Below are 26,907 nucleotides of genomic sequence, written 5' to 3'. Positions count from 1 at the left end.
ACGCAAAATCAATGCTTGCTCAAAAAAAGTTGATGGCTCTATATCCTCGAGCTCCAGGCAGCCAAACGAACATTACTTGACAGTTCAGCACGCTACTGCGAGAGCGGGAGCGAGCGAGTTTGAATGAGAGATGAAGCTTACATCTTTATTATTTCTGTTTTAACGTTTTTCCTACATTTGGCCACATTTGGGCTATATTAGGATATATTTATAGTTATATAAATGTATTTTTTTTTTTTTTTGCAGATTATTTATTTCTATTCAGTTATGAGTAGCTACATTACAATTAAATTGATTTAATTGTATGCATTTCATGTTTTATATCATTTAAGGTTATATCATAATGTAACAATACAAGATTATTTATTTTATGAATAATCCTATTTTATTTTATTTATAAGTATCTCAAAGGGTTTTTTCTTCTTATAATCTAAAAGCACTTGTGTTATGCGGTCATTGAGTCATGCGATGATTGACGTGCGTGTCTTCCCGCCCCTTCTCATTCAAAAAAAAAAACGGTTGCTACTCTCCGCTTCAACACGGTCTGCGCCTGCGTGTCAATGGATAAACTCTCTAAACTATCAAGGTAAGATAATTATATTTCACTTTATATTAGCCGAATTACTGCTGCTGTTATATAATTGGATGTACATATTTTTTTTAAATATTTGAAAAGTAATGGCAGAGTCACTAACGAAACTTAACGAAGCCAGTCGGGATTGAACTGTCGTAGCTGAAGGGTTAACACTAACGTTGTATAAAAATTAAAATGTTGGCAGTTTACTTAGCAAACGTAGAATGTTTTATTTATAAATTCATTGGACAGAGGCTTAAAACAAGTTTCAATGCTTCTGAATGTTTCTGCGTGTAACGCAAACGCCCATATAGCGTTTTCACTTCGATAAAAACGCTTTTGATGTGAGCGCATACAGGCACGTCTGCTTCATAATAGATTAAAAATGCTATCTTTGTGGGCAAACGTGTCGGATGTGCCAGTGGAAAATGAATGGTGTAAATATAAAAGTTTGAAGAGTTAATGTGCTTAATTAGGGAACAGATATCAGCTGTGTCTCATTTACAAGGATGCGTCCTCCGGAGGTCATCACAAAACATTTCCCGTCTGCCTCACGATGGTCCAGCCGGTCAGTCAGCTCCACTGTGGGAGGGAAATGCTGGTTAGCACGGCTTAATTGATAAAACAAACGAGATGACTCCAGGTGTTTTAACGACAGTTACTTTATTTGGTCACCGAACGGGCCTTGATAGAGAGCTGCATCTCCGTCGTGTTGCCAGATCAAGATATTATAAGTGTCTTTGTTGGAGAGCATAAAATGTATAGGTTACAGAATGAAATATGCAAATTCTGGTCATGAAGAATGCTATGCTATTTCATTCTGTTTGGTAGTGAACCTTTTACAAAAATCCTGATAAAAACACTCATGAGAGCAAGTTCTTATAATCCATATAGCAATGCTTTTTAATGAATCTTATTACAGTAATAAGCATTGTTGCATGAATAATAAATTTATCCACACCTAACATGTAGTAAAGTATCAAATTGGGATAAACTAAAATAATGTCTGATTTATTAATGTCCATCCAGTGTAATTCTCTGTGTATATGTATGAGTTGCATTTTAGGTGTTAGTCATTTTTAGGTGTTAACAAACATCTCCCCGTGCGATGGCATGACACCATGACAGATTTATTGTGAAGATGAAAGCCCACAAGAGTGTGGTAAGTTAACTTTAACTTTATACCTTTTATTCTGATGATGTTTGCTAGATATAAAGCTACATTATTTTTATAAACATAGTGTGAGCTAACTCTGTCAAGCAGTGCTAACTGGCCTTTTCCTCTCGCAGCGTGGCTGTCAGACCAGAGGGGAGACTCGTCGTATAGTCCTTTTACTTGCTCACTTTCCCAGTAAACTAGTATTTTCCTCCCACAGTGGCACTAGCAGATCAATAGGGAGACCCATGAAGACCTAAAAGTTGTACGAGTATGTTAAATAGGTACAGGTAGGTGAACTTTAAAACACTTGATGTCGTCTCGTTTGTTTTATCAATTAAGCCAAATTTCCACTGGCAAAATGTGTTATCTATGATTTTACTTGTAGGCTATATGTATGTTCATTGATTAAATATGGTTAATATTTTGGTAATTCTGTGTTAAAGTTCAGCTCTGAAAAATAAAAGATGAATCGTGAATAAAGCTGTTGGTGTGAAGCAGTAACTTGTGTTATATAAATAATAGTACTTTTAAAATTTCATTTCTAAACTGAATAGTGTCACTTCTAACTTGTTCATATTACCTTTAGTAGTATAACTTGGTCAAAAATATGAAGTGCTGGCACAATTTAAAGGGACTGTAAGTAGGAATTACTCCCATCTAGTGGTGAAATTGTATGTTGCATTCAAACTAATTTTGCTCTCCAGCGCCTCGCTTTTTCAAATGCGCGTTGCATCTACGGTAGGCGATATGTACCAAAAAGCTTTGACAGGATGTCTTCTAATAGCACTTCGTTTTGGCGACGATGTTTTCTTCTCCTGTGGTGCGGCATATGTATGGTCCATAATAAGAATGCAATCCAGACTTTTAAACTTGCCGGTGCAGTTTCAAGCGCCTCTCACTGCTCTGCACCTGCGTTTCTGGCTCTGACCGAAAACGCGTTGTGGAAACGCGTTGGCTTAGTACTTTTTGTCCCTCTCTGCTATTATAGTTATGCAAGATGGCGGAACTACATGGAAGCCTCCGTCGACCTACCCGTCCCATGTATATAAAGATAATAAATTCTTCATTTACGAGGATTAGTTTAAACATTGGCATAGGTATTTGTACACCATTGAGGGCATATTTATGAATACAAATATTGATTTTAGATAATAAAATACCTAAAAAAGTTACTTATTGTCCCTTTAATTATAACCCCTCATGCTTTTTAATGCTTTTGTAAATGTTTTAGTAGTATTTTAAAATAATTGCCTTCTCTGTTTTTCTTTCTTTACTGTTTTTTAGGTATGAAGCTGAGAAGTCTGCACAGACCCAGGAATAATACCATTTCATCCTGTTCTGTTCAAGTATATTTGTATTAACACTTTCTATGAAGCCCATATTATACATTATAAGGGTATTCTTAAAGCATTATAAGGAATGCATTATAATACAACTTATAATATGTTGGATCATCTCATGAATATTCATAAGAACAGGTTTAATATATTTACTTATTTGTGGTTATAGCTTTTAAGAGTATGATTATAACACAATGAACACGTTGCATTCACTTTTACAATGGATTATATTTCTCATAGTTATAATGTATTATAAGTCTCATATCTTGCCATTTTTCTGATGCTACTTTACTTAAAGCGGTCAAAGACCACTTATAAGTAGTAGTAATAATAATAATAATTGAAAAAAAAAAATGTTTTCTCTCAAACCGCCATAAGATCAGATATCAGATCAGATGAATTTGTAATATGACACATTTGCTTTGAACTATTTTTATTTTAATATCAGTTTGATTATTTTGATGGTACCCCTTAGACAGCTGTTTAGTAACTCTGCAACTATATCAACTAGCGGTCATTGGAGTATTACTACGTCTGCTACTGTAAATCTATGCTAACACTTTATTTTGATGGTCAACCAACAGATAAACTGACTATAAGTGTCTTTGCAAGTACGTCAGCTTATTCTACCAAACTACATCCTACCATTCTTGAGCTTACTAATACTCTAATGAGAGTTAGTTGGCATGTAGTGCCAGAGTTACTTATAATCGATTGATTAAGGGGACCAACAAAATAAAATGTAACCATATAAAAGATTGCATTTTTTTTTCCAGATAAGAGTATTAAGCTCACATCAATTAACATTAGCTCCAAAGGAAACACTCAAGTAACACTCAACATCTAACCACTCACAAGCTGTAATAAGATACTGTGCAGATTTGTATGTGGCCCACATTGGCCCCAGTTATTAGAACCCATTTGGGACCCATGTGGGCCCCTCTAATGAACACCCACATAGGCCCCACTTGGAGCCCACTATGGAACCATCATGGGCCCCTATGGGTTAACACACACGGGGCCCAAGTGGAGCCGATGGACAAAAATGTACGGGTCCCATTTGGGTTGCCCATGCAGGGCCCAACTGACAGCCCATCGAAAACCCACATGGGGCCCACATGGAAATGTTGGCTGGGTAACAGGTAGTGTATTCCGATGTAAAATTAACAGTCCAATTGTCAGAAGCACACATCACTACTCTCGTCGCTTCGCTCCAGTCCAGCGGGAGGCGCTAAACACATTCGTTTGTTTGACAAACATCATTAAACCTCAGAGGAAGAAGTTCAGTTTCACCGCGCTCTCTGTTGTTGTTATGTCGGTGTGCTGCCTTCATACAAACAGTTAGACATGTTTCTAAGAGAGAGAAAAATACAGATTTTGAATCAGTTCAGTAAATACCTGTAATATTCTCATCCTAACAATCGTGACTGAGTTTTGAAGCGAGCAAAAATATCTGGAGGAGTTTATCATCTGAACTGAGATCTGCTGCTGTGAAGATGGAGTTTGTTAAAGAGGAGAGAGAAGAGAACACGAGAAAACCAGAAACCAGCACAATAAAACATGAGGAACCAGAAACCAGCACAATAAAACACGAGGAACCAGAAACCTGCACAATAAAAGACGAGGAACCAGAAAGGTTGAGAATAAAACACGAAGATCCAGAAACCTGCAAAATAAAACACGAGGAAAAAGAATCCTTGAGATTAAAACACGAGGAACAAGGAGGTTGGTGTTTATTCTTCATTCATCTTTAATGATAGGGTTTTTCCTGGGTCAAAATTGGTCATAATATATATATATATATATATATATATATATATATATATATATGTGAAAATAGCTGCCATTGTTGTGCAATAGAATATTCAAAACAGGCTCATTAAAACACAAATGCACACAAACACACGAGCTGAAATGTGCGTAGATCTTTACAAAATACAAATAGATTATAAAGCATGTGTAAACCACATACAAGATGAAATGCACATAAACGCTTAGATTATGGACTGGGTTGAGCATGAGGAGCTGAATCTTCACAAAGGCGCTCATCTCTCTTAAGGAAATACGACTCCGCTCGCATGCTCTGGCGGGAATACTCAAAATAAAATGCATTTTGCACTCCAGTTCTACTACACACCACCGTTCCCCGCGGGTCTCCCGCGAAATATTCTGACTGCCCACTCCCGCCCGCAGCAAAGGTAAAACCGGCCGCTCCCGCGAGATTTGCATGGGTCCCGCGGGAGCCCAGACCCGATGCAACCCTCTAACCACATGAACCGCAAGCCCAATATTGACAATAAATGTTAAATTGAAGATGAATACAAAGAAACGGTTTGTGATTTTTTTTTTTCCTATTTATTTATGAAACAACGATCACTGTCAGGCTAGATGGTAAAAGAAAGCTATTGCAATTTATTTTACATGTAAACATCATCAATACCAAAGTATATTTGAAATGTCAAAGGTATCACAATATTATCTGCAAATATCAAAGCCCGCAGATGAACATTTAAATTCTCTTTTTATTAACAATGTAGAACCTTTTTACAAGATTTCTATTGAGAGTGAGGAGTCACATGTTGATTAGGGTTGATTTGGGAGGGGTCTGAGCAGGGGGGCAGGGTTTCATATTTTATTGAAGCACCACTGGGTGCCGCCATTGGCTAGCGGAACCCCACCTGGTGTTAGCATTCCATTGACAACCATTCATTTTGGCGTCACTTTGACAGCGAATAACTTAACATCTGAGGCGTTTAAAGACTCCATTTGTCCATTAATTATTTCTGAAGAAACACAAAAATATATAAAAGGCTCCATTACCTATGTATCTTATCTTATGGTCCCGTAGAAGCAGTTTTTGTAAAAAATAGGCTAATGATTGCGTCATAACCTGCGACTCTCTGTCGCACAGTAGATAAATTACCGTATGGACAGGAGGAGAAGCTCGCAGACAATCTTTTACTGTCTATGAGGCTATCGGGGGGGCATGGAGACATGAAGTCAAGGAAGATAATTAATCAGAACACTTACCAAAATTTGCTCCTGTTCACGCTCACCTTCTCTGCAAGATTCGGTGGGTGATTCAGATTTCTCTTGGCACAGCGATTAGAAGATTTACAGGTTGCTCACGTGACATCTACCTCATCAAGCTCAGTTTGAGTCTGCGCAGTACGATCGACCCCCAGGAAGTGCGTGCTTCTAATTCACTTGTCTCCGTTGAATCCAACGGGGTTGCTGTGTCCATTTCTTTTACTGTATAGTGGTCTGAGTCGGTCGGCCATGATGGTAGGAGACACTATCGGTTGCCAGGGGCAACGCCTTAAGAACTTCACAGAGGCGTGACTAAACACTTCAGAGCTCTTTAATTTTTGCACATTTATTATGTCGGCGGAACAGAGACAGATCTACGAATAAAAGAAAGAGAAGGAAGAAAGTAAAGCAATGCAAAAAGATAAGGCGAAAGAAAGGGGACCTTACAGGCATCTTAAAAAATTCGACCCATACGAGCTCCCTTCAGCGGAATGGCACAGAGACCTGAACCATTTACCTCCGTGCACATATATGGACATTGTGAATTATCTTGTTTACGGTGTAAGTCACCTTGCATTCACGTTGTTAATGGCTTTAATCTAACCAGGACATTTACATCTTGCAATCACACATTTAACTACCCTAGCCAACCCACAACTGGTTTGTCCACTGTGCAGCCCCCAACACAAAAACCTGGTACAATATGTGTCATTGAGCTAAAATCTAATTATAACTAAACATACACCGCTTTAGCCTACATCAAAACATGTTGGAAAGGTTTGTGTACATTGAACATCTTGTTACAATTTAGTGTTTACGAAACAGTCGCAGTTAATTACGTTTTCATTTTGGTCAAGAAGTGTCTGCTAGATGCAGTGTAATTACAACACGCTAAAACGCATGTGAAGAAACTTACCCTGGCCAGTACAACGCTGTTTTCACCACCTGGAGGCTTGTAGATGGACCCAGCCACAGCAGAAAGACTCACAACTTTCCAAAGACTTGTGGCTTTTAAACTCCTGCATTGTGTAGTAACTTACACCATAAACTAGATAATTCACAATGTCCATATATGTGCACGGAGGTAAATGGTCCAGGTCTCTGTGCCATTCCGCTGAAGGGAGCTCGTATGGGTTGATATTTTGGATGCCTGAGAGCTTCTCCAAATACCACTGTTTTGTGCTTGGTGTAACCTAAAAAACTGTGTTCCATTGTTCCTATGTGTTCCATATGTATCATGTGAGGTACTGGAGCAGTTTTTAACACAGCAGTAACTTCCAGTCATGGTAAAACAGTGTGGAAATGCAAGAACCTCCTCTACTACAGAGTTAACACCACACGTAAACAATCATGTTTCGCCGCCGGTGTCCTGCCAACATGGCGGAGACTGTGATCTCGAGGGGAGGGGCTCTGTACTATGACGACAACTCCTCACTCTCAATAGTCTATTTCATCCTGATGGGGCCCATCCACATCCACCTTGCAGCATGCGTCTAAATGTTGGTCCTTCAGTCTGTTCCTTAAAGCTGTTTCCACCTGTAATGGAATACAATACATGGATCTCTCACAAATATTTAACTCTAAATAAGCAACATTTTAACAAATTTAAAAATACCAATTTCAGGGGTGAGAATAGCCTCTCTACATCCACAGTCTGGACAGGTGATGTTAGGGCTATAGATGGGTAAATGTCCCTGACATTGAATTGGTGGGTTTTTGTTAAATGTAAGCCAAAATCATCACAATTACCTGAAGTTAAACTACTTCAGTCTGTTTATATTGAATTTAATACACACGTTTCACAATTTGAGTTTAATTACTGAAATAAATTAATCTTTTCATGACTTTCTAATTTGAGATTCACGTGTATCTTTTTTTTTTTTTTAAAGAAAATCTATTAATTTGAGATGCTTTTGATTATAAAAATTAAGAAACCATTAAAATGGAATGCAGAAATGCAATGGACAACAGAATTTGGTAAAAATAAAACTGTATAACTTAATTACTCAGACATGCTTTTGGATTATTTTATTTAATAAGTATATAAAAATTTTAACTGAATTTTATCACTTTTCTTGTCTTTCATATACTGCTAAATGATTAAATGTAAATTAATTTGAAAAAAAAAAAACTTAATGGATTCCATAGGGCCCTCTATTTATAATTCAATTTTTGGGGTAATAAAAATAGACAGTAAACAATAGCCTTTTAAAATTATTTAAAATACATATTAGTGAAAGTGACATACAGCCGTGTGGTGACCCATACTCAGAATTAGTGCTCTGCATTTAACCCATCCAAAGTGCACACGTAGCTAGGTCTGGGTATTGATTGGGTTTTATTCGATACCGGTGGCATTTCGATACTTTTAAAATGGTTCCGGTGACTAAACGGTGCCTGAACCCATACTTCTATAAAAATAAATAAATAAATAAAATTCTAAAAAGGATAACATTAAAGAACATTAAAAATATTTCAAATAAATCTATAGCATTCACACGCTCCTTGGATACTCTAATTTCCCAATCTTCCCTTACTCAAAGACAAATAAATGTATTTCATGATCTGGGTCATTGTTTAATAGAACACCACACATAACGTTTCTACAGTATCTGTCAATCACTCTGATATTTAGTTAAAATGAGGGCGGTCTGTCACTGTCTTTAATCAGTTGATGAAGTGAATGACTGTATGCTCATTATTTATAAAGTAGCAACAATGTCATTTGTACAGTAGCCTACAGTCTTAAACACATTAATATTTTCACCCCAAAAAAGGGTTTTAAGCCAGTTATTTAAATCTTTTGCTGTAGTGTCAGTAGGAATTATCAGTTTACATTTCCAAACATTCATTTTGCCATTAATTTTAATAATAATCTAGTGAGATTGTTGAATGCATTGTTGTCTGACAACAGACAGCCTAAGACTAAGACTTTTGCACAGTAGTATAGGGTGGCCATATGCGCCATTCATACGGGACACGCCCCGGCCAGGATTTTAATATTGCCTAAAACATCCAGAGCAGTTTGACCAATAACATGCAGGTATTGTATATAATCGACCAATCGTGGGGCTGTGTGTGATAAGGTGAGATCTAGAGGGAATGATCAAAGTGATGCAAATATGCACACGTGTTTGTTTGTTCAATTGATTTGAAGCGTCGCTGCGCACAAACCCCCCCCCCAAAAAAGTGCGCCACAATGCTTCAAGTCAAACGAACGAAGAAACATGTGAAAGTGATTTGAAAGCATAAGGAGCCGTTTGCTCTGCTCTTTATAACTCTCATGAATGTTACACAACAAATCAACCTGCACAGTACAAATTGCCCAAAACTGGATATTTTAGGCATTATTAAAATCCTGGCTGGGACGTGTCCCATATGAACGGTGCATATGGCCTATGCATAAAGTACGTAAACTACTATAATATTAGAATATTTAAACTGAATATAATTCAAGTATGCATTCATATGTGTTGAGGGCTAGATTTTCGCTGATGGAAACAGCTGTGGTTTGATGATCGGTGAACGGAGCGAAAACTTTAAAGTAGATGAGAAACCGATTGCTCCTGCGTGACCTTTTGTAAACTGTATTTATGACAAACAACTGCACAGATACAGATACAGATATAACAATCTGTCGATAAACACACACCTTGTGTCCTCTGTTTGTGTTTGAGTCCGCTCGCGCTGCTCCGTGTGGTCTGCTGATTGAAGAGCGCTGAAAGACGAGGAGGAGACAGGTCTGTCGCTGTTTTCATATAACATTTAAGCGGTCAGAATCTGAGGTGATCGTGAATTTGTGTACAGTTTATGAAGCCCCGCTAAAAAAGCCTAGTGACGCCCATGCTTCGTGTGTACATGTCGGAGAACCAAGACAAATATTTAAATCGACCGCTCAGGCATTTAAGAGGCACAGAAATGAGGCACTGAAATCTGCGCGCTGATTTGGTTTGGTGCATACCGGTTCCATAGGTATCGGTGCCATATTGGTACTGGGTTTCGGTACCCAACCCTACACACAGCAGTGAACACACACCTGGACAAGCGGGCAGCCATTTATTCTCCGGCGCCCGGGGATCATTTGGGAGTTCGGTGCCTTGCTCAAGGGCACCTCAGTCGTAGTATTGCCAGTCTGAGACTTGAACCCACAACCCTAGGGTTAGGAGTTAAACTTTCTAACCACTAGGCCATGACTTCCTCCTTTATATAAAATAATAAATGTCTGATTAAATGCCTGTCAAACGTGTATATTAACCCTCAAAGACCGAGACAGCGGCCTGCGGCTAGAAATAACTGTTGTTTTTTAATTTTTAATAACTTTAAACCGCTAATCCAATCTGAATGCTTTAAAAAGTGATGTAAAGCAGAGATTCTCCACATTTCGGAGATTTATCTCATTTGGATATTCAGAGGCGCCGTAGTGCACGTGATTACGTCATCACATTTTGACAACACTGATTCGTCAGAAGAAACCAATGCTTTCGTTCCTCTGAGCCAAACAGAAATGATTGTTGACGCGTAGTCCCACCCCCGAGCCCAGATTGGTTCAAACTGTACCATATTTAACCAATAAGTAGTCACTTGAACTACTACTTAACATATTGCTTTTGAAATATTAACGAACACAAAGTGAAAGTGAAGTCTGTCGGGAGTGCATGGATACAAACACAAATTAACACAATTGCATGAGAAAACTCTCTGAAAAAGCACAAAAAAACACACGACAGAGAACTTTGACATAAATCAAATCAAAACCAAGGATGAAACAGTGGTACATATCTGATAAAGCACTGGGATTTCTACAGTAGATCGCTAGGTGATGTCACGGTTAAATCGTTTCTGACGCAGATTACAGGCACCAGATAGATAATTTATAATATGTATATAATGATTAAATAATTATATAAATATATAGTTCAAATAGATTGTTTGCAGTATTTTTTTCTGGTGCACCTCTGATTATTTCTCACTCATTTTGTGTAGTTTGTGAATTATTTGCTCTGTTTTTGCAGTGTATCGTTGAAGACAATTTGTGCAATTGTATTTACTATGTACTGCATAGTAGGGTTGTGCCGATAGACGATAGTATCGTGTATCGACGATCGTCAGAGATATCGACATAAGCAGAATTCTCTGTCGATAATCAAGACGATATAAGGCTCATTTTCCTATTAATGTATTAGATTATAATAATAATAACTATTATTTTTATTTTTATTGGGCTGCTTATTATAATTCGGCTTTCAAACTGCCCAGCTATTTCACTTAATTTCACTGCCCGCATTTCACACACACACCTCGCACGCGCAGGAGGATTACAGCATGTGGTCGGTGAAGTTGTAATGCTTTGACTCGGATAATTCGTTAAATCCATGAAATGAAAGTGATAGAAAATGTCGAGTTGGTGTCCCACACATTTAATGGCTGGTATACGGCAACGCGCTCTTCTGAGAGATTAACTCTTTCTTGGCGTCAGAAATAAAGTAAAGACAAAATAATTAACAAGGCGGCAGAGCGAATTTATCATCCATAGTGAATGGTTCTCACGTAGTCCTTTTCTTAAAGACTGATCACTTAACTTATAAAACACTATGTGGTGATGACGTAGAAGGACTACGTGAGAACCACTATGGATAATAAGTTCAATCTGCCGCCTTGTTATTATTTTCATGCACACCGCACTATAATGTGATGGATGCAAAATACATAGTTTTGGCCGTTACAAAGTCTCCATCCACAAACAGACGTACATCGTCTGCAGATATAAGGTATTTCATTGCACTTTAACAAGTAATCTAAACGGCCTATATACTGTATGTGCAATATATTAAACAAGCCCTCACTAACTGAGTTTAATGCCACCGTTATGTTAGAATGCATCTCATTCTTGTTTCTGTGACGGTGCATCAGACTCGTCATGAGGCGCGCGGTCCGGAGCTCTGTATGACTGATGCATCAGTTCAATTCAACTTTACTACAAATATATCAACTTACCTGTTTTAAATACTTTATATTTAAATGTTCGTTTATGCCCAATATTAGTGTTTAACTGTTGGACTTTAAATGAAATCTGCTATTGATTTTCACCGTTGACTGATTTTGCAGAACATTTAGACTGATAACTTCCCTGCGCAGATGCGGACGTGCGATATGACAATTGCGTCCGACTATGTATGAACTAGCTGTTTTAAATACAGTATTTTTATATTTAACGTTAGTAAGTCAGTCAGTATGTTTGAAAGTAATTTTTTATTTTTTATTTTCGGTGAGCCCATAGGCTCTCTCTCTCTCGCACCTGCGCGGTTTAAAACACCAAATAGTTCTGCTATGACAAGAACAAAGAGTCTCTCTCTTGCTCCACCCATGCGCGATAATATCGTGTATCGTCGATCTCACGGGCTGACGATATGACGATTAGAAAAATGACCATATCGCCCAACACTACTGCATAGTTTGTGTTTATTGTTCATACTCGGATTGAAAATATATTTCTCAGAAGAAGAAAAAAACTTTTTGTTGTTTGGTTTCGTTATCCAATAACACTCTTTCCATTTTCTTTACTCATTAAAATGTTTTTGGACACATCTCTATTGTTAGTTTTCAAAATAGGCCTGTTTTTTTTACTTAAAAGCGCAGATAACAATATTGTAATAAATGGCGGTAATTTGCTTGGGGAATGGTATATCTAAACAAAATTTTGTTTGGAAGTGTAAAACACCCAAACACAACTTTCTAAAGAAAAATATCCAAACTTTAGGAGTTTCTGTTTGAGTACACAGTAAAAAACACCCAACTGTTGCTTGCATTTTTCTTAAAATTCTGTAATTTCATTCATTCTTTGAGAACAAAAGTAAAATTGAGACTTTAAATTAGTTAAACTTAAACTGTAAGTCCTCCTGTTTATAATGATATATGGCACTTGATGCTGACTGCTAGATAGGTCTGAAAAACAAAGAAAAGTGCAGATGTGTCAGGCGCCCCAAAAATGTTCTAGGTCTTTAAGGGTAAACCCTTTAGAACCTATAGCTAAAATTGGCCGTTTCACTCATTTTGTTTTTTTTGAGTATAAAATTATAATAAAATGTGGTATCTTCAAGTGCAAGGTGGATTGCACAGTTTTTTCGATCAGGAGCCATTTCCAGTTCTCCAGGTGTTTTTGGATCCTTCAATCCAGTCTTTTAAATGTGGTGCTCTCTGAAGCAGTTTCTGTCTAACTGCAAGCATAGTCCCACATCACATTCCTGGCACTTCCATTGATTGCTCCTTTTGCATCGTATGCAACTCTGTGAAAGGTATTGAGTATCACTCACAGGAACAGGCAGATGATCTCATCTCTCTCTCAGCCGGCCTTCCAGGGGAAAACACCATAGAGCGGAGCAGCTAGCAGCTCCTGAAATATTTGCCATGTCATGAGCTTATCATGGTAGATGGCACACAGCTCTTTGTGTAAAATGAAGCTGTTGGTCACTGCAATGTCCAGGAAGTGCTGGAAAATGGTCACATATAGAGGTCGACCGATATATCGGGCCGTTATTTGTAAAAAACAATTTTATATATCGGCATTGGCCGATAGCCGTGTTTAGTAGTGCAGATTTAAAGTCAGGCACGTCGGCGGGCAGCCCCGTGTTATTGGTGCGGTGGAAAGTGCTGCTGCTGCCACTGCATGTGAAGCACACCCCAAGCCAAAACTTTTGGAAGATTCAACAGCAGTCCTGGGAGATAAAGGTAGTCAGAGAATTTCACTCTGTAAATGGGGTGGAGAAGTTGGCAGCTCTAACAAACACTGCAGCGTGACGTTACCAAAGTAAACTGTCTCTGACGTTACTCCGCCCCGCTCACAGACAGCAGCGTGCTCGGAGAGACAGCTGTCCTGGAGCTGCCCAGAACCGTGAATCACATTTGTTCGGAGGCATGGTTTGATGCAGACAATAACCAATTTTCCATCCAACTCATTTGTATTTAGGGATGTCAATATTTGATAATTTCCATGATCGATCGTCGTTTAAATTAATGATCAATTAATAACCTTAATGCTGCAAAATGCATCTGCAGTGGTATTATTATTATGTGCAATAGCCACTTGGAAAAAAGCTTTCTCATCTGAATTAAAGGGGTTTTAGTATGAATAAAATGCTAGTAGCAGGACTGTAAAATGAATAGATGTGATTATGATCATTTGATAAAATGAAGAGAGCGCGCCATACGGTGGAGATTATTTTTGCTTTGTTGACTGTTTCCCGTCAAGGAAGACCGCTGAATGCGCCTCTTTAAATGGTTTCTTTGTTGTATTTTAAAACGCATCTGCAATGTTTTCAAATGACACACTATAGTAGTGGTGCAACGGATCATCATTGATCCATGATCCGTTCGGATCAATATCTTCGGTTCGGCACACACGTGACCCGCGGATTGATTTATGAAAAAAAAAGTTGCGCATGTTTAGTCCACACTCAGTGGTAATGGCGAACGGAGGAACGGAGGAGCTTGAACGCCCCGCGCATTTTGTATTCTGTGCCAGATCTTTATGAACAGGAGAAGAAAACAGTTGTGGATGAACTATCCCGAGCATCCTCTGTTGCGCTCACGACAGACGGGTGGACGTCCAGGGGGACGGAAAGCTCTGTGACGATAACTGCTCACTTCATCACAGCACACTAGAAGATGAGAAGTCGGGCTATTGTGTTAAAAAGAAGATATTATGTGCACTTCAAGTTGATTTCATATATTTTAATTTAATAATTTAATGTTAATAAAAAAAGACAAAACGTATGTTTATTTGTCTTGGCCTTTTTTTTTTTTTTTTTTTGCTGATCTGAAAAATGATCCGATCCATACGAGGACGAGCGGGCGCGGGTTTGACTAGATGTATTTGGAGGTTATTGCTCACGTCTCGTTCTGCACATATCCAAATGTTTCCATATTCGCAATGTATCTGAATGTTAAACTATAATATTTTTTATTTATTTAATGTAAACTAGACGATAAAGATCATCCTCTTCACATGAGCAGAAACGTCCTTGGCATAACAGCAAGGACCGGTATACGGTCTATTTAAACTGACCAGTGTAACCTTTTAAATGTTTGGTTGACTGTACTTTATTTTAATAATGAACAGACTGCGATGTAAGTTTGAAATTAGAATGCACTTTAGATGTTCTGTGTCATTTATACCAAACACAAATGTTGCTGGTTGCTAGTGTGTTTGCAGCACTACTGTTATTTATTTTTTATATATTTATTTTTTTATATTTTTCAGATTTTTATTTTTAAAATTGTATTTATTTAAATGTATATTTAAGTTTACATTTATGTTCCAACAAACTTGAAAAATTCTACTTGATAAATGCTCTAAAACTTTTATGTAAATGATTGACTTTTATATATATATATATATATATATATATATATATATATATATATATAGTACCTGTTTTATATATTTAATACTTGGTCAGTTTATTGATTTTGTTTGGTTAACTTTGGATACATTTTTATTTTAATACCGTGCAGTGCACAAAATTAAGATTCGAGAGATGGTTCAAGTCAGTGCTCAATAAATGATGATAAGTTTAGAAATGTTGTGCATCCACTTATTATTAGTGTGACATTTTTGCATGCAAATGAAGGGGAAAACTTCAAGATATCGGCCCTTAAAATCGGCAGCACATATCGGCCATCGGCTGACCCTGACCTCTGAACATCGGCATCGGCTATAGAAAAACCCATATCGGTCGATCTCTAGCTAAGTGTTGCTAGCATGTTTTATTATGCTTCTAGTATTTTGCCAGCCTATTTACCACTTGTTGACACTTTTTAATATGTTCCTAGGAGTCCAAAAGAGTGTTTACCATGTAACTTCATGTTACCAGCAGGTGGCGCTATGACTATAACTGAATTTGGTCATGTGTGTTAGCTCAGGACAGATCACCTATCACACGTGTGAAGTTTGGGTCAGATCGGACTTTGCTTGCCTAAGTTACAGCAACTTCCTGTTTGACGGCGAAACATCAAACTTTGTCAGGCCACCAGGGACACACCCCTTGACGAAAACTCAAAACCTTCGCAATTTAACATCACAGAGGTCTTATGATGACGCTCACCAAATTTGAAGACAATCAGATTAAAACTGTAGAAGGAGTTCGTCAAAGTACGAGGCATGGAAATGGCAAAAATTGTACAGGAAATTCAAAATAACTTACTTCCTGTTTGTGTTTTGCATTTTGTACCAAGAGACTTTTTTGTAGATAATGATGTGTTACATGTGTGTACTGATTTTCATGCATGTACGTGAAACGTAGCTCGAGGCGCACTCCGTTGAAATTTAACAGGTGGCGCTATCGAGCCATTTTGCCTCGCTCACTTCTGAAACCTATATCTGATGTAAATTTTCGCCAGTTCTGATGTGTGTGCAAAGTTTCGTGAGGTTTGGAGCATGTTTAGGCCCTCAAATATGCGATTCATTTCGGAGAAGAAGAAGAAGAATAAATGGAGCAATTCCAATAGGGTCCTCGCACTGCAGTGCTCGGGCCCTAATAATAATAATAAACGGAGCAATTTCAAGAGGGTTCTCGCACCATCGGTGCTCGAGCCCTAATAAACAGAGCAGATACAATAGGGTCCTCACACCATCGGTGCTCGTGCCCTAATAATCCTTAGAAAATTAATAGGGCTCTGCGCCCCTTCAGGCTTGAGACCTAAAAATAAATGGTGCAGATACAAGAGGGTCCTCGCACCATCGGTGCTCGGGCCCTAAATATACTTCGATAATTCAAGCACGTCTCATTTTGCAAATGTCACATTACATGATTTTACTGATTTGCACAAGAAATCGAGCTTTTATGGAGGAACGAAAGTGCAAGGCTGCAAAAGTGGGGGGAATGGGGGACAATAATAATTTTATCTCGATCATTGGATTTTCATAATCATTATAGGCCAAAATCGAAACTGAATCATTTTTTTTCGATTTAATTGCACAGTCCTAATATGAAGTTTGCACAAAACTAAATAATGATCTGAGATCTCATCACTTGTCTGCATAATTTCAAAATCATCAACAACAATTCCATGTGACAGTATTAAATCTAAGTAGTTTTTAACAAGGAGTAGGATTTCAACAATGAGTAGGTCCCGAGACATGTTGTCTAACCCCAATAGAGTTCAGAATGTCTATAAATGCTGATCCCAATGTATCTTTTTCATTATCAACAGGGATATTAAAATCACCAACTATTAAAACTTTATCTGCAGTCAGAACTAACAAACATCACAGGGGATGTATCATTAACATTTGTTTCTCTGGAAAAATGTAAAGCACCATTACTTCAAACAGGTTATACTTGAAGCCTGCCCTCTGAGAAATCCTAAACACTTTGTTATAAATTGAAGCAACACTTCCCCTTTGCCTTTCAGACGCGGCTCATGTTTATAACAGTTATCTTGGGGGGTGGACTCATTTAAAATAATCTAATCATCAGGTTTTAGCCAGGTTTCTGTCAAACAGAGCACATCTAGATTATGATCAGTGATCATATTTAATGAATGTTTAATAACAATAGCACCCATTAGATCCTTTGTGTAAAGGTTTTTTAGTTTTTGGTGAGTAGACTGTAGCCCAAGACTATCGTACGCTTTGAAATTAACTCACTGTAAAAAAAATTTTTAAAATTTTTTTTAAGATGTTACAATGTTATATCATAATATTATTGTTGTTTTACTTTTATCTCATTTTAAAATTACATTAACTTTGCAATTCATCCCTTTGCGCCCCCTGGCGGTAGTTTCGTGAATGGTTTTAACACGCGACTGACTTGCAGTTAACGCCGCGGCCCTGTACACATAGCGGTATTACCCATTCTGGTTGTCTACCTACTGTATATATGTATATAAATGTATATAAAATATATAAATATATTAATTTTACTAGGGTTGTGATGGTGGTAAAGTGGTACAAATCTGCCAACGTCGCATCCCTAGTAAAATTTATATATTTCTTGTTTTATACAGCTCAAAAACCCTTGGGTCAAATTGATCCAAAACAATGCTTAAAAAATTTCACCCAGTTAAATTAGTAAAATTACCAAAATAAAATCATTTTACCTTTATTTCAGAGTTCACTGAAGAAAAAGAGGAAAACGAAGAATCAAGTCCTCAAGAGAAGCAGAACGCATGTGATCAATGCGATAAAATGTTTTTATGGGCTTCACTTCTGAAGAAACACTTGAAAGTTCATGCAAAGAAACCACATTCATGTCATTTGTGTGGTAAGAGTTTTTTGCATGTACAAAGTTTGAAAGAACATCAGAAAATACATACTGATGTGAGAGAGTATGTGTGCTCTGAGTGTGAGAAGACTTTTAGTGCAGCAAGCAGTTTAAAACGGCATGAGAGGATTCACACTGGAGAGAAACCTTACAAGTGTTCACACTGTGACAAGAGATTCAGTCATTCAGCAAATCTGAAAACACATGAGAGGATCCACACTGGAGAGAAACCTTACAAGTGTTCACACTGTGACAAGAGATTCAGTTATTCAGCAAATCTGAAAACACATGAGAGGATCCACACTGGAGAGAACCCTCACAAGTGTTCACACTGTGACAAGAGATTCAGTGATTCATCAAGTCTAAAAAAACATGAGAGGATTCACACTGGAGAGAAAACTAATAAGTGTCCACACTGTGACAAGAGATTCAGTCAGTCAATAGACCTGAAAAGACATGAGAGGATTCACACTGGAGAGAAACCTTACAAGTGTTCACACTGTGACAAGAGATTCATTCGTCGAGCAGATCAGAAAACGCATGAGATGATGCACACTGGAGAGAAACCTTACAAGTGTTCACACTGTGACAAGAGATTCAGTAATTCATCAACTCTGAACACACATGTGAGGATCCACACTGGAGAGAAACCTTACAAGTGTTCACACTGTGACAAGAGATTCAGTCATTCATTAACTCTGAAAACACATGTGAGGATCCACACTGGAGAGAAACCTTACAAGTGTTCACACTGTGACAAGAGATTCAGTCATTCATTAACTCTGAACACACATGTGAGGATCCACACTGGAGAGAAACCTTACAAGTGTTCACACTGTGACAAGAGATTCAGTCATTCATTAACTCTGAAAACACATGTGAGGATCCACACTGGAGAGAAACCTTACAAGTGTTCACAATGTGACAAGAGATTCAGTCAGTCAATAGAGCTGAAAAGACATGAGAGGATTCACACTGGAGCGAAACCTTACAAGTGTTCACACTGTGACAAGAGATTCAGTGATTCATCATATCTGAATAGACATGAGAGGATTCACACTGGAGAGAAACCTTACAAGTGTTCGCAATGTGACAAGAGATTCAGTGATTCATCATATCTGAAAACACATGAGAGGATCCACACTGGAGAGAAACCTTACAAGTGTTCACACTGTGACAAGAGATTCATTCGTCGAGCAGATCAGAAAACGCATGAGATGATGCACACTGGAGAGAAACCTTACAAGTGTTCACACTGTGACAAGAGATTCAGTAATTCATCAACTCTGAAAACACATGTGAGGATCCACACTGGAGAGAAACCTTACAAGTGTTCACACTGTGACAAGAGATTCAGTCATTCATTAACTCTGAAAACACATGTGAGGATCCACACTGGAGAGAAACCTTACAAGTGTTCGCAATGTGACTGGAGATTCATTCAGTCAATAGAGCTGAAAAGACATGAGAGGATTCACACTGGAGAGAAAGCACATCACCGCAATGTACGTGGGAAGCGTTCCATTAAGTCATCGGTTATACACAGTCAAACAAAAAACAATCACAGTAAGGCCCCGTACACGCGGAGACGCATTTAGATGTTTATGTAAATATCTTGTTTGGTATATGCTTTCGTCCAGACGGATCCAGCATTTTGAGAGAATGAATTCACTATTTCTTTTAAACCAGGTCCCAGAGTGGATAAATCTGAAAATGACACCTTTGGGTTTTTGTGTACTGCCAATCCATATATTTTGTGAAACGAAGTCATCACCCCACGTCTCTACTATAGTCAGACACCGCTACGTCGTGTAACACCAACAACAATGGAGAAATACATGTTTGTGTTCATGCTGCAGAAGCTACTGAGCCTATTAGCTTGATTAAACTTACTAGTAGAGCTAAACAATATTGGAAAACAACTCGCATCGTGATAATTTGTCTTTGCAATGTATATTGCGATATGGAAAAAAATCACCAGATGACTTGAACAGCTCTTTTAAAAAAAATAAAAAAATGATTGGGGTGATTTTGTAGGTGAATAAATCAGCTAAGAAAAAGGCAAATTACAAACATAGATAAATATAATAGATAAATTATATGAATCAAATAAAAAATGCTTTGTATTCTTCAGGTAAGACCAACTGTTACTGTCTGTTACAGTTAAGTCTGATACATAACTGCTGCGTTACATTGCTGACAGAATGCAGTGTTTAATATAATCTAGAGATTGTAAAGAGGATGTAGCACACGCACTTTCAAGTCAAGTGCCAGCGGATTACAGACTTGCTCCCGCGAGACCCGATGCAACAGAGAGCGGCGCGGGACAAGACTCGTGTGTTTGCAGGATGCAGGAAAATAAAAAAAGAAGTATCTAAACATAAAAAATCTAAAACAAATAAATTGTTATTCATCTATTGTACAAAAGCAAAATGAACTCATATAAAATATAAACAATTAACAGGTGCAAGAGTATGAATATAAACGATTAACTCTGCGTATGCAGAGCTTCTATTTAGGCTATAACAAGGATTGGTTTGTTGCATGATGAGACTGATGCGAGATACTGATCCAAAAGCACACGTTTTGTTAAGTTTAATTTCTTCCTTTAATATAGGCTAAGCGAGTTTTTCATTATTGTTGCTGTTTCCATTTAAAATAAATAAAACATTGAACCACAAACTAAGCATTTGTTTTAAAAGGGGGAAAATACCTTATTTATTTTGGTTACAATATCCATCTTATTAGTTTTTGTTAATAAAATTCAAATGTTTAAATGCCAATGGGAATTGTACTTTTTATGGCTTGGGTTTTAATTACTAGGCTAATAATGAACCACATCCTACTATAGTTTTAAAGAAAAGGGAAATCCAAAGACTTTTTTTGTGTGTTACAATGCAAATAAAACATTTTCCTTATATTGTTAATAAAAGTTCAAAGTTTAATAAAAGAGAATTTGTCATCGTACTGTTTTAGCATGTTTTGTTATTAAATATAATGGGCTAATAATGAGGCACAAACTAAGATTTCATTTGAAGTAAGGGGAAAATGAAGATACATTATGCAAATTTTTATTAGATTAGACTAGATTCAACTTTATTGTCATTGCACTTGTGGGTACAAGGCAATGAAGTACAGTAGTAAAAACAACACCCCCTCTATGCTCCTTTGGGAGCAGTGTGAGAACAGGTAAAACACCGCAGCACAAAAGCACATAATCAATACACCTTAAACACACAATTTTACAACTGGAGACGGAAATTGGGGGGTCGAGGTAATCCAGCGCAGGCAATCAGCCATTTGCCATTACAGCGCTGGTCACAGACCCGCTTCTCAGACTGGCAGTACAAAGCAGCGAAAGCGAGGGATGGGGGGTGGGGGGAGAATGCATATCTGTATGTACGTGTGTGTGTGTGTGTATTAGGGGTTGCGCCGACAATTTGATTAGTCGACTAGTTGACTTCAGTAGTCTGCCATGACGCTTTAAACTTGACGTCCACTAGTCGCCGGTCCTATAGAGGGTGCAACAGGATAAATCTTCTAAGGACTTCCACATTTATGCTCCATTTCCAAACAGTTAAAATAACAAATACATACATACTATGAAAGCACTCTACATGCATGTTTGATTATATTACTGGACACTCGAAATTGAACGGGAGAACGCACATTCTAAACCGCTTATCATAAAGGTAAGTTAATTGCTGTTCTAATCGAATATGCTGCTGCACTGTTACGCACACACATAGGCTACAGACAGTAGCTCATACGTCACGCACAGATCGCTCGCGCACAGAATCATTTAGTGCGGAAATGTACTGAAAACACTGTTCTATGATTGCTCAATAAAATAGCTTAGAAACTGAAAAGTTCTGAATTTATGTCTTAACTAAATCCCACAGCTTCACTAGTAGAGAGACGCTGCCAGGTAGAATGAATTCACACACACAATTGCTCTTACTAATGCATTCATATGAATGTAATCTTTACTGTGCTACTTTATCTGTATCTGATTTAGAACGAGTAGAAATCTGTGAGAAATATAACAACTCAAAAGACAAAATAACTGATAAAAATGAGCTGTTATAAGAGAAATAACCATGTATGCAGCACGGTGTCAAATACCATAGCTGTGTACAAGATAATTTTTACAGATCCAAGCTTATCTCATCAGCAACTAGTCGACTTCGACTCGACTTTCATCACATAAAAGTTTATTTTAAAAAATCACTAGTCTTAACCGCCCCTAGTGTCAAGTCACCTTTATTTATATAGCGCTTTAAACAAAATACATTGTGTCAAAGCAACTGAACAACATTCAGTGTTGTAATGTACTGTTGTACTGTTACTTCCATGTACTGTTGCTTCCTCTACAGTCAAAAATGTGGGTGTTATATTAGACAGCAACTTGTCTTTTGAAAATCATATTTCCCATGTTACAAAAACTGCATTCTTCCATCTTATAACCATTCCCAAGCTATGAAACATGTTATCTGTTTCTGATGCAGAAAAGCTAGTTCATGCATTTATGACCTCTAGACTTGACTATTGTAATGCACTTCTAGGTGGTAGTCCTGCTTCTTCAATAAACAAGCTACAGGTAGTCCAAAATGCAGCAGCTAGAGTCCTTACCAGGTCAAGAAAATATGATCATATTACCCCAATTTTACAGGCTCTGCACTGGCTACCTATTAAGTTCCGTATCAGTTACAAATTATCATTACTTACCTATAAGATCCTAAATGGTTAAGCTCCTGCGTACCTAACTAGCCTTCTACCACGTTACAATCCATCACGCTACCTAAGGTCACAAAATGCTGGACTTTTGGTAGTTCCTAGGATAGCAAAGTCCACTAAAGGAGGTAGAGCTTTTTCACATTTGGCTCCCAAACTCTGGAACAGCCTTCCTGATAATGTTCGGGGTTCAGAAACACTCTCTCTGTTTAAATCTAGACGCATCTCTTTCGCCAAGCATTTGAATAATGTATCTTAAATTGTAAGTGTAGTTGCATCTGATCAAATGCGCATTTTATTCTTTAGCTCGGGTTAAACTAATTAATTTTACTTTGTTGGATCAGCAGCTATGCTAATGATGTCTCTATTTGTTTCTATGTTTTGCCACTAGGATTTACACAATCTCCAGTCTGGATCCAGAACACCTGAGAACAGATGATGCTGACCCTCAGAGGACCCCAGATGATGCTATCCCTGAATCAACAAATAGAACTAACAAATATTGCTACAAGTGTGACTGCATCATATAATAATTATTGATTATTAATAATATTAATAATGTTCATCGTCTGGCTGAAAAAATGGCTGACATCTGGCTGATTCCTTGGGCTGGTTGCTCCTCTTGAGTTCCCAAATGAGCATTGTCGTCCATGCGGTCCATCCTAACGGTTGTTCCTTTGTTTGTACCGGCGTGGGAGTCCCGTTCTCTGAAGGACGAGGATGCATTCCACTCATTGTGTGTTGGCTTGGCATGATCTTCACGTTGGGTGCCCTCTAGGGCCAGCCCATTACTCTGAGTGTTGAAGTCGAGAACTGCCATGGTTTTAATGCTCTTTTCTGAAGCCATCTTCTGTTTACAATAGGCCTTGTGCGCCAAGTCTTGCAATTGTTGAGCACTCATTGTGCGTGGACATGCCAAGATGGTGTTCCGCATACTGGAGCTTGTTGGAGAGATCAGCATAGTCTGCCTTGACTTGATCACTTTCTTGTGTAGTAGCTACTAGTGTTTCTTTTAGCCTGGTGATCTCCTCGGCACCTTGTTCCACTTCATCGGGCTCTTCCCATCGTTCCTGAGCCTCCAGTTCTAGCTGTTTGATGCATCGTTGTGCGCGTGTTCACTCCTGCTTGAGATGGGCAGCATGCCTGTCACTCAGCTTGTGGGTGGTGATGAGTGTGTGGCTTAAGGAGCTGGTGATCTTGGCTAGTTCTTTTTGACTGTTGCTCTGACTTGCGTCTTGTCTTTTGAGGCTTGTTATCATCCAGCTGGTCCTGTCTCTGATGCTTCAGTGTTTCAGCAACCTTCGGTAGGAGGCTGTCTTTCCAGTGGCCAACAGGGTCTGTTGTGCGAGACATGTTTTGCCACTTTCAGGGGGATCTTGAACCTAGACTGACACAGACCTTGAAGAGTACAAAATAAAACCAAAATAAGGCAAAACAGTGGTGTAAGTGTGCAGTGTCAAGTGTGGGTTGATGTTGAGAGTGTAATGCACAGGTGAGTAGTTCTCAGCGAAGTAGTTCTCTGGTGGGTGTGCTTCTAATTTGTAGTCTCTGTGGGGAAAATTGCCCTTTTCTGGTTCAAGAATGAGGACAATTAAATAAATTTGTTTGTTAAGATTGATTTAGAAGGATGCTTCTAAACAGGGCATTGGAAATGTGGATTTCTGTAATTGGTATTAAAATTCCTCTGTGGTGGAAAAATAACAATAGCAATGACAGTATTGGTTTCAAAGCTGGTAGGATTCACAACCAAACATAAATCAGAGCGTTTCTAGCTGCGTGTTCAATATTTGGCGGACGCCTATCGGTTCTCTTGTTGACCTACTTTAGCCTAAATTAGGTAGGATCCCAGGGTGAGAAGGGAAGGTAGGGTGAGAGTCAGACAATTTTGAAACGAAGTGTTCAAGTTTCACCAAATTTGGTTAAATGATTCTGAAGTTCTCTGCATTTATGATTCTTAGAGGTACAACACCAAAATGGCAACAGTAGTCAAATCAGAAGTGGACCGCTAAGAGAGAAGAGAAGTTTTGCTCCCAATGTTAGGTAAAATTACAGGGTGGTGGCGCTGTTGAGTTGATACACCTAGGGGTTGGTGCTGCTAACCTAAGTATTGAGTAAAATCCTTCTTTTGGGGTTTTGCCACTAACAGGCTTAAGCCAAAAGGGAAAACCTATTAAAATTTTGAGTTAACCTTTTAGCCAACACCCCCCATTATGGGACTCACAGCTGAACTGCAGGTGTCGCTGTTGGACAGTGTTTTCTCTACTTCCTGTTGGCCTTCTGTAGCTAATTGTAGCTCCGTGTAGCTGTTTTTATTTTTTTCTCTAGAATCTTTATCTTACTATCACTCTCTGTTTTTTAAAGTGATAAAATATAACTTAATTCACACCATATTTCTGATATTATCGATCAATCTTATCAGATTAATTTTGATCGTTCACTTTTATATCCATGAGTGCAGTACACCTGCAAAGCGTTAGCACTTGTTAGCTTGTCATTAGCGTTTTCATTCGAACCTATCGCGGTTTCCTTTTCTCCTATCCTCTCTCTCACTCCAGTTTTTCACAAGTTCATCAAACAACCACAGTAAGAATATTTCATCAAGCACGGTGAGCAATGGCTTCTCCTGCTATTGTTATTTGCACCTCTTGCCACATGTACAGTTTATCCATCTCTGTCGCAGATGAGATGTGATAAATGCAGGGAAATAGTTAGGCTGACAGAGAAGATTTCAGAATTAGAGACACGCATCCAAACTTTAATTGAGGACAGTAAGAATGTTAGGGCTCTAGATACGGCTTTGGATGCGTCTAGCTCAGGGATTCCTGTACATTGTTCGGTTCCGGCAACAGAGCCCCTGCAGCAGGGCAACTGGGTGACAGTGAGGCAGCGTAGTTGTGGGTCAAAACACCGCTCTTCTGTTCCAATCAAAACCTTAAACAGGTTCTCCCCACTCAGTGATGCACCCACTGAGAAACCTGATGAAAGTGCTCTAGTTATTGGTGATTCTATTGTACAGAATGTGAATATAGAGACACCAGTCACCATAGTCAAATGTTTACCGGGAGCCAGAGCGCCTGACATCTTTGCAAATTTAAAAGTGCTGGCTAATGCTAAACGTAAATACAGTAAGAGGTATTTAGAGGTACAGTGTCAGACACTGTAATATGCTCTGGTCCCCTCTCTGCTTACCGTGGTGATGAGATGTATAGCAGATTGTCATCACTCAATGGCTGGATGTCTAAGTGGTGCCCACAGAATAACATAGGTTTCATAGACAATTGGACGAGCTTTTGGGGCAGACCTGACCTGTTGAAAAGAGATGGTCTTCATCCCTCCTGGGGTGGCGTCACTCTTCTCTCTAGAAATATGGCAAATAGTCTTTGTGTGTATACTTGACTAACTGGGGCACAGTTCAGGAAGCAGACAGACTGGCTAAACCGACCGTCTGCTAGCTGCTTCACATCACAGAGGTCAGTTAATTCTCAGCACATAGAGACTCTTTCACCTAGATATCACACTATAGAGACTGTCTGTTCCCCGAACTAGAAAATAAAAAAAACGTCCAAACCAAGTTAAGATTAACAATTTAATTGAGGTTCAACAAATAAAAAATAGATGCAATATGGATAAACAAATGATAAAGCTTGGCTTATTGAATATTAGATCCCTTTCTACGAAAACACTTTTTGTAAATAATATGATCACTGATCATAATATAGATGTGCTCTGTTTGACAGAAACCTGGCTAAAACCTGATGATTACATTATTTTAATTGAGTCCACCCCCCAAGATTACTGTTATAAACTTGA

At 38.3% G+C, this 26,907-nt stretch overlaps 1 protein-coding gene and 1 long non-coding RNA gene across 8 annotated transcripts in view; one reads left to right on the top strand and one right to left on the bottom strand.

Moving 5' to 3' along the window:
* The window catches only part of LOC132147032 (zinc finger protein 271-like), a 220,253-nt gene that overhangs the window by 121,756 nt on the left and 71,590 nt on the right, over positions 1–26,907 (top strand). Inside the window, exons 1-2 of one of the 5 annotated variants that reach the window (XR_009434901.1) lie at positions 4,310–4,798; positions 18,211–20,525. Coding sequence is in view for 1 of the 5 variants with exons in the window: in XM_059557069.1 (XP_059413052.1) it covers positions 4,570–4,798; positions 18,211–19,961 (1,980 nt within the window). In the remaining 4 variants the exon portion in view is untranslated. Of the gene's footprint in view, positions 1–4,309; positions 4,799–18,210; positions 20,738–26,907 lie in introns of those variants that run through there. The other 4 variants (XR_009434902.1, XR_009434903.1, XM_059557069.1 and 1 more) reach the window with 4 other exon arrangements.
* The window catches only part of LOC132154352 (uncharacterized), a 72,213-nt gene continuing 49,959 nt past the window's right edge, over positions 4,654–26,907 (bottom strand). For all 3 annotated transcript variants that reach the window (XR_009437156.1, XR_009437160.1, XR_009437159.1), the window contains exon 3: positions 4,654–4,769. This is a non-coding gene — a long non-coding RNA (uncharacterized LOC132154352). The remainder of the gene's footprint in view (positions 4,770–26,907) is intronic.

The sequence above is a fragment of the Carassius carassius genome, chromosome 1, assembly GCF_963082965.1.
Source record: "Carassius carassius chromosome 1, fCarCar2.1, whole genome shotgun sequence".
NCBI classification, from domain to species: Eukaryota; Metazoa; Chordata; class Actinopteri; order Cypriniformes; family Cyprinidae; genus Carassius; species Carassius carassius.
Note: the sequence above shows the minus strand (reverse complement) of the source record. Positions and strands in the feature narration are given on the sequence as shown.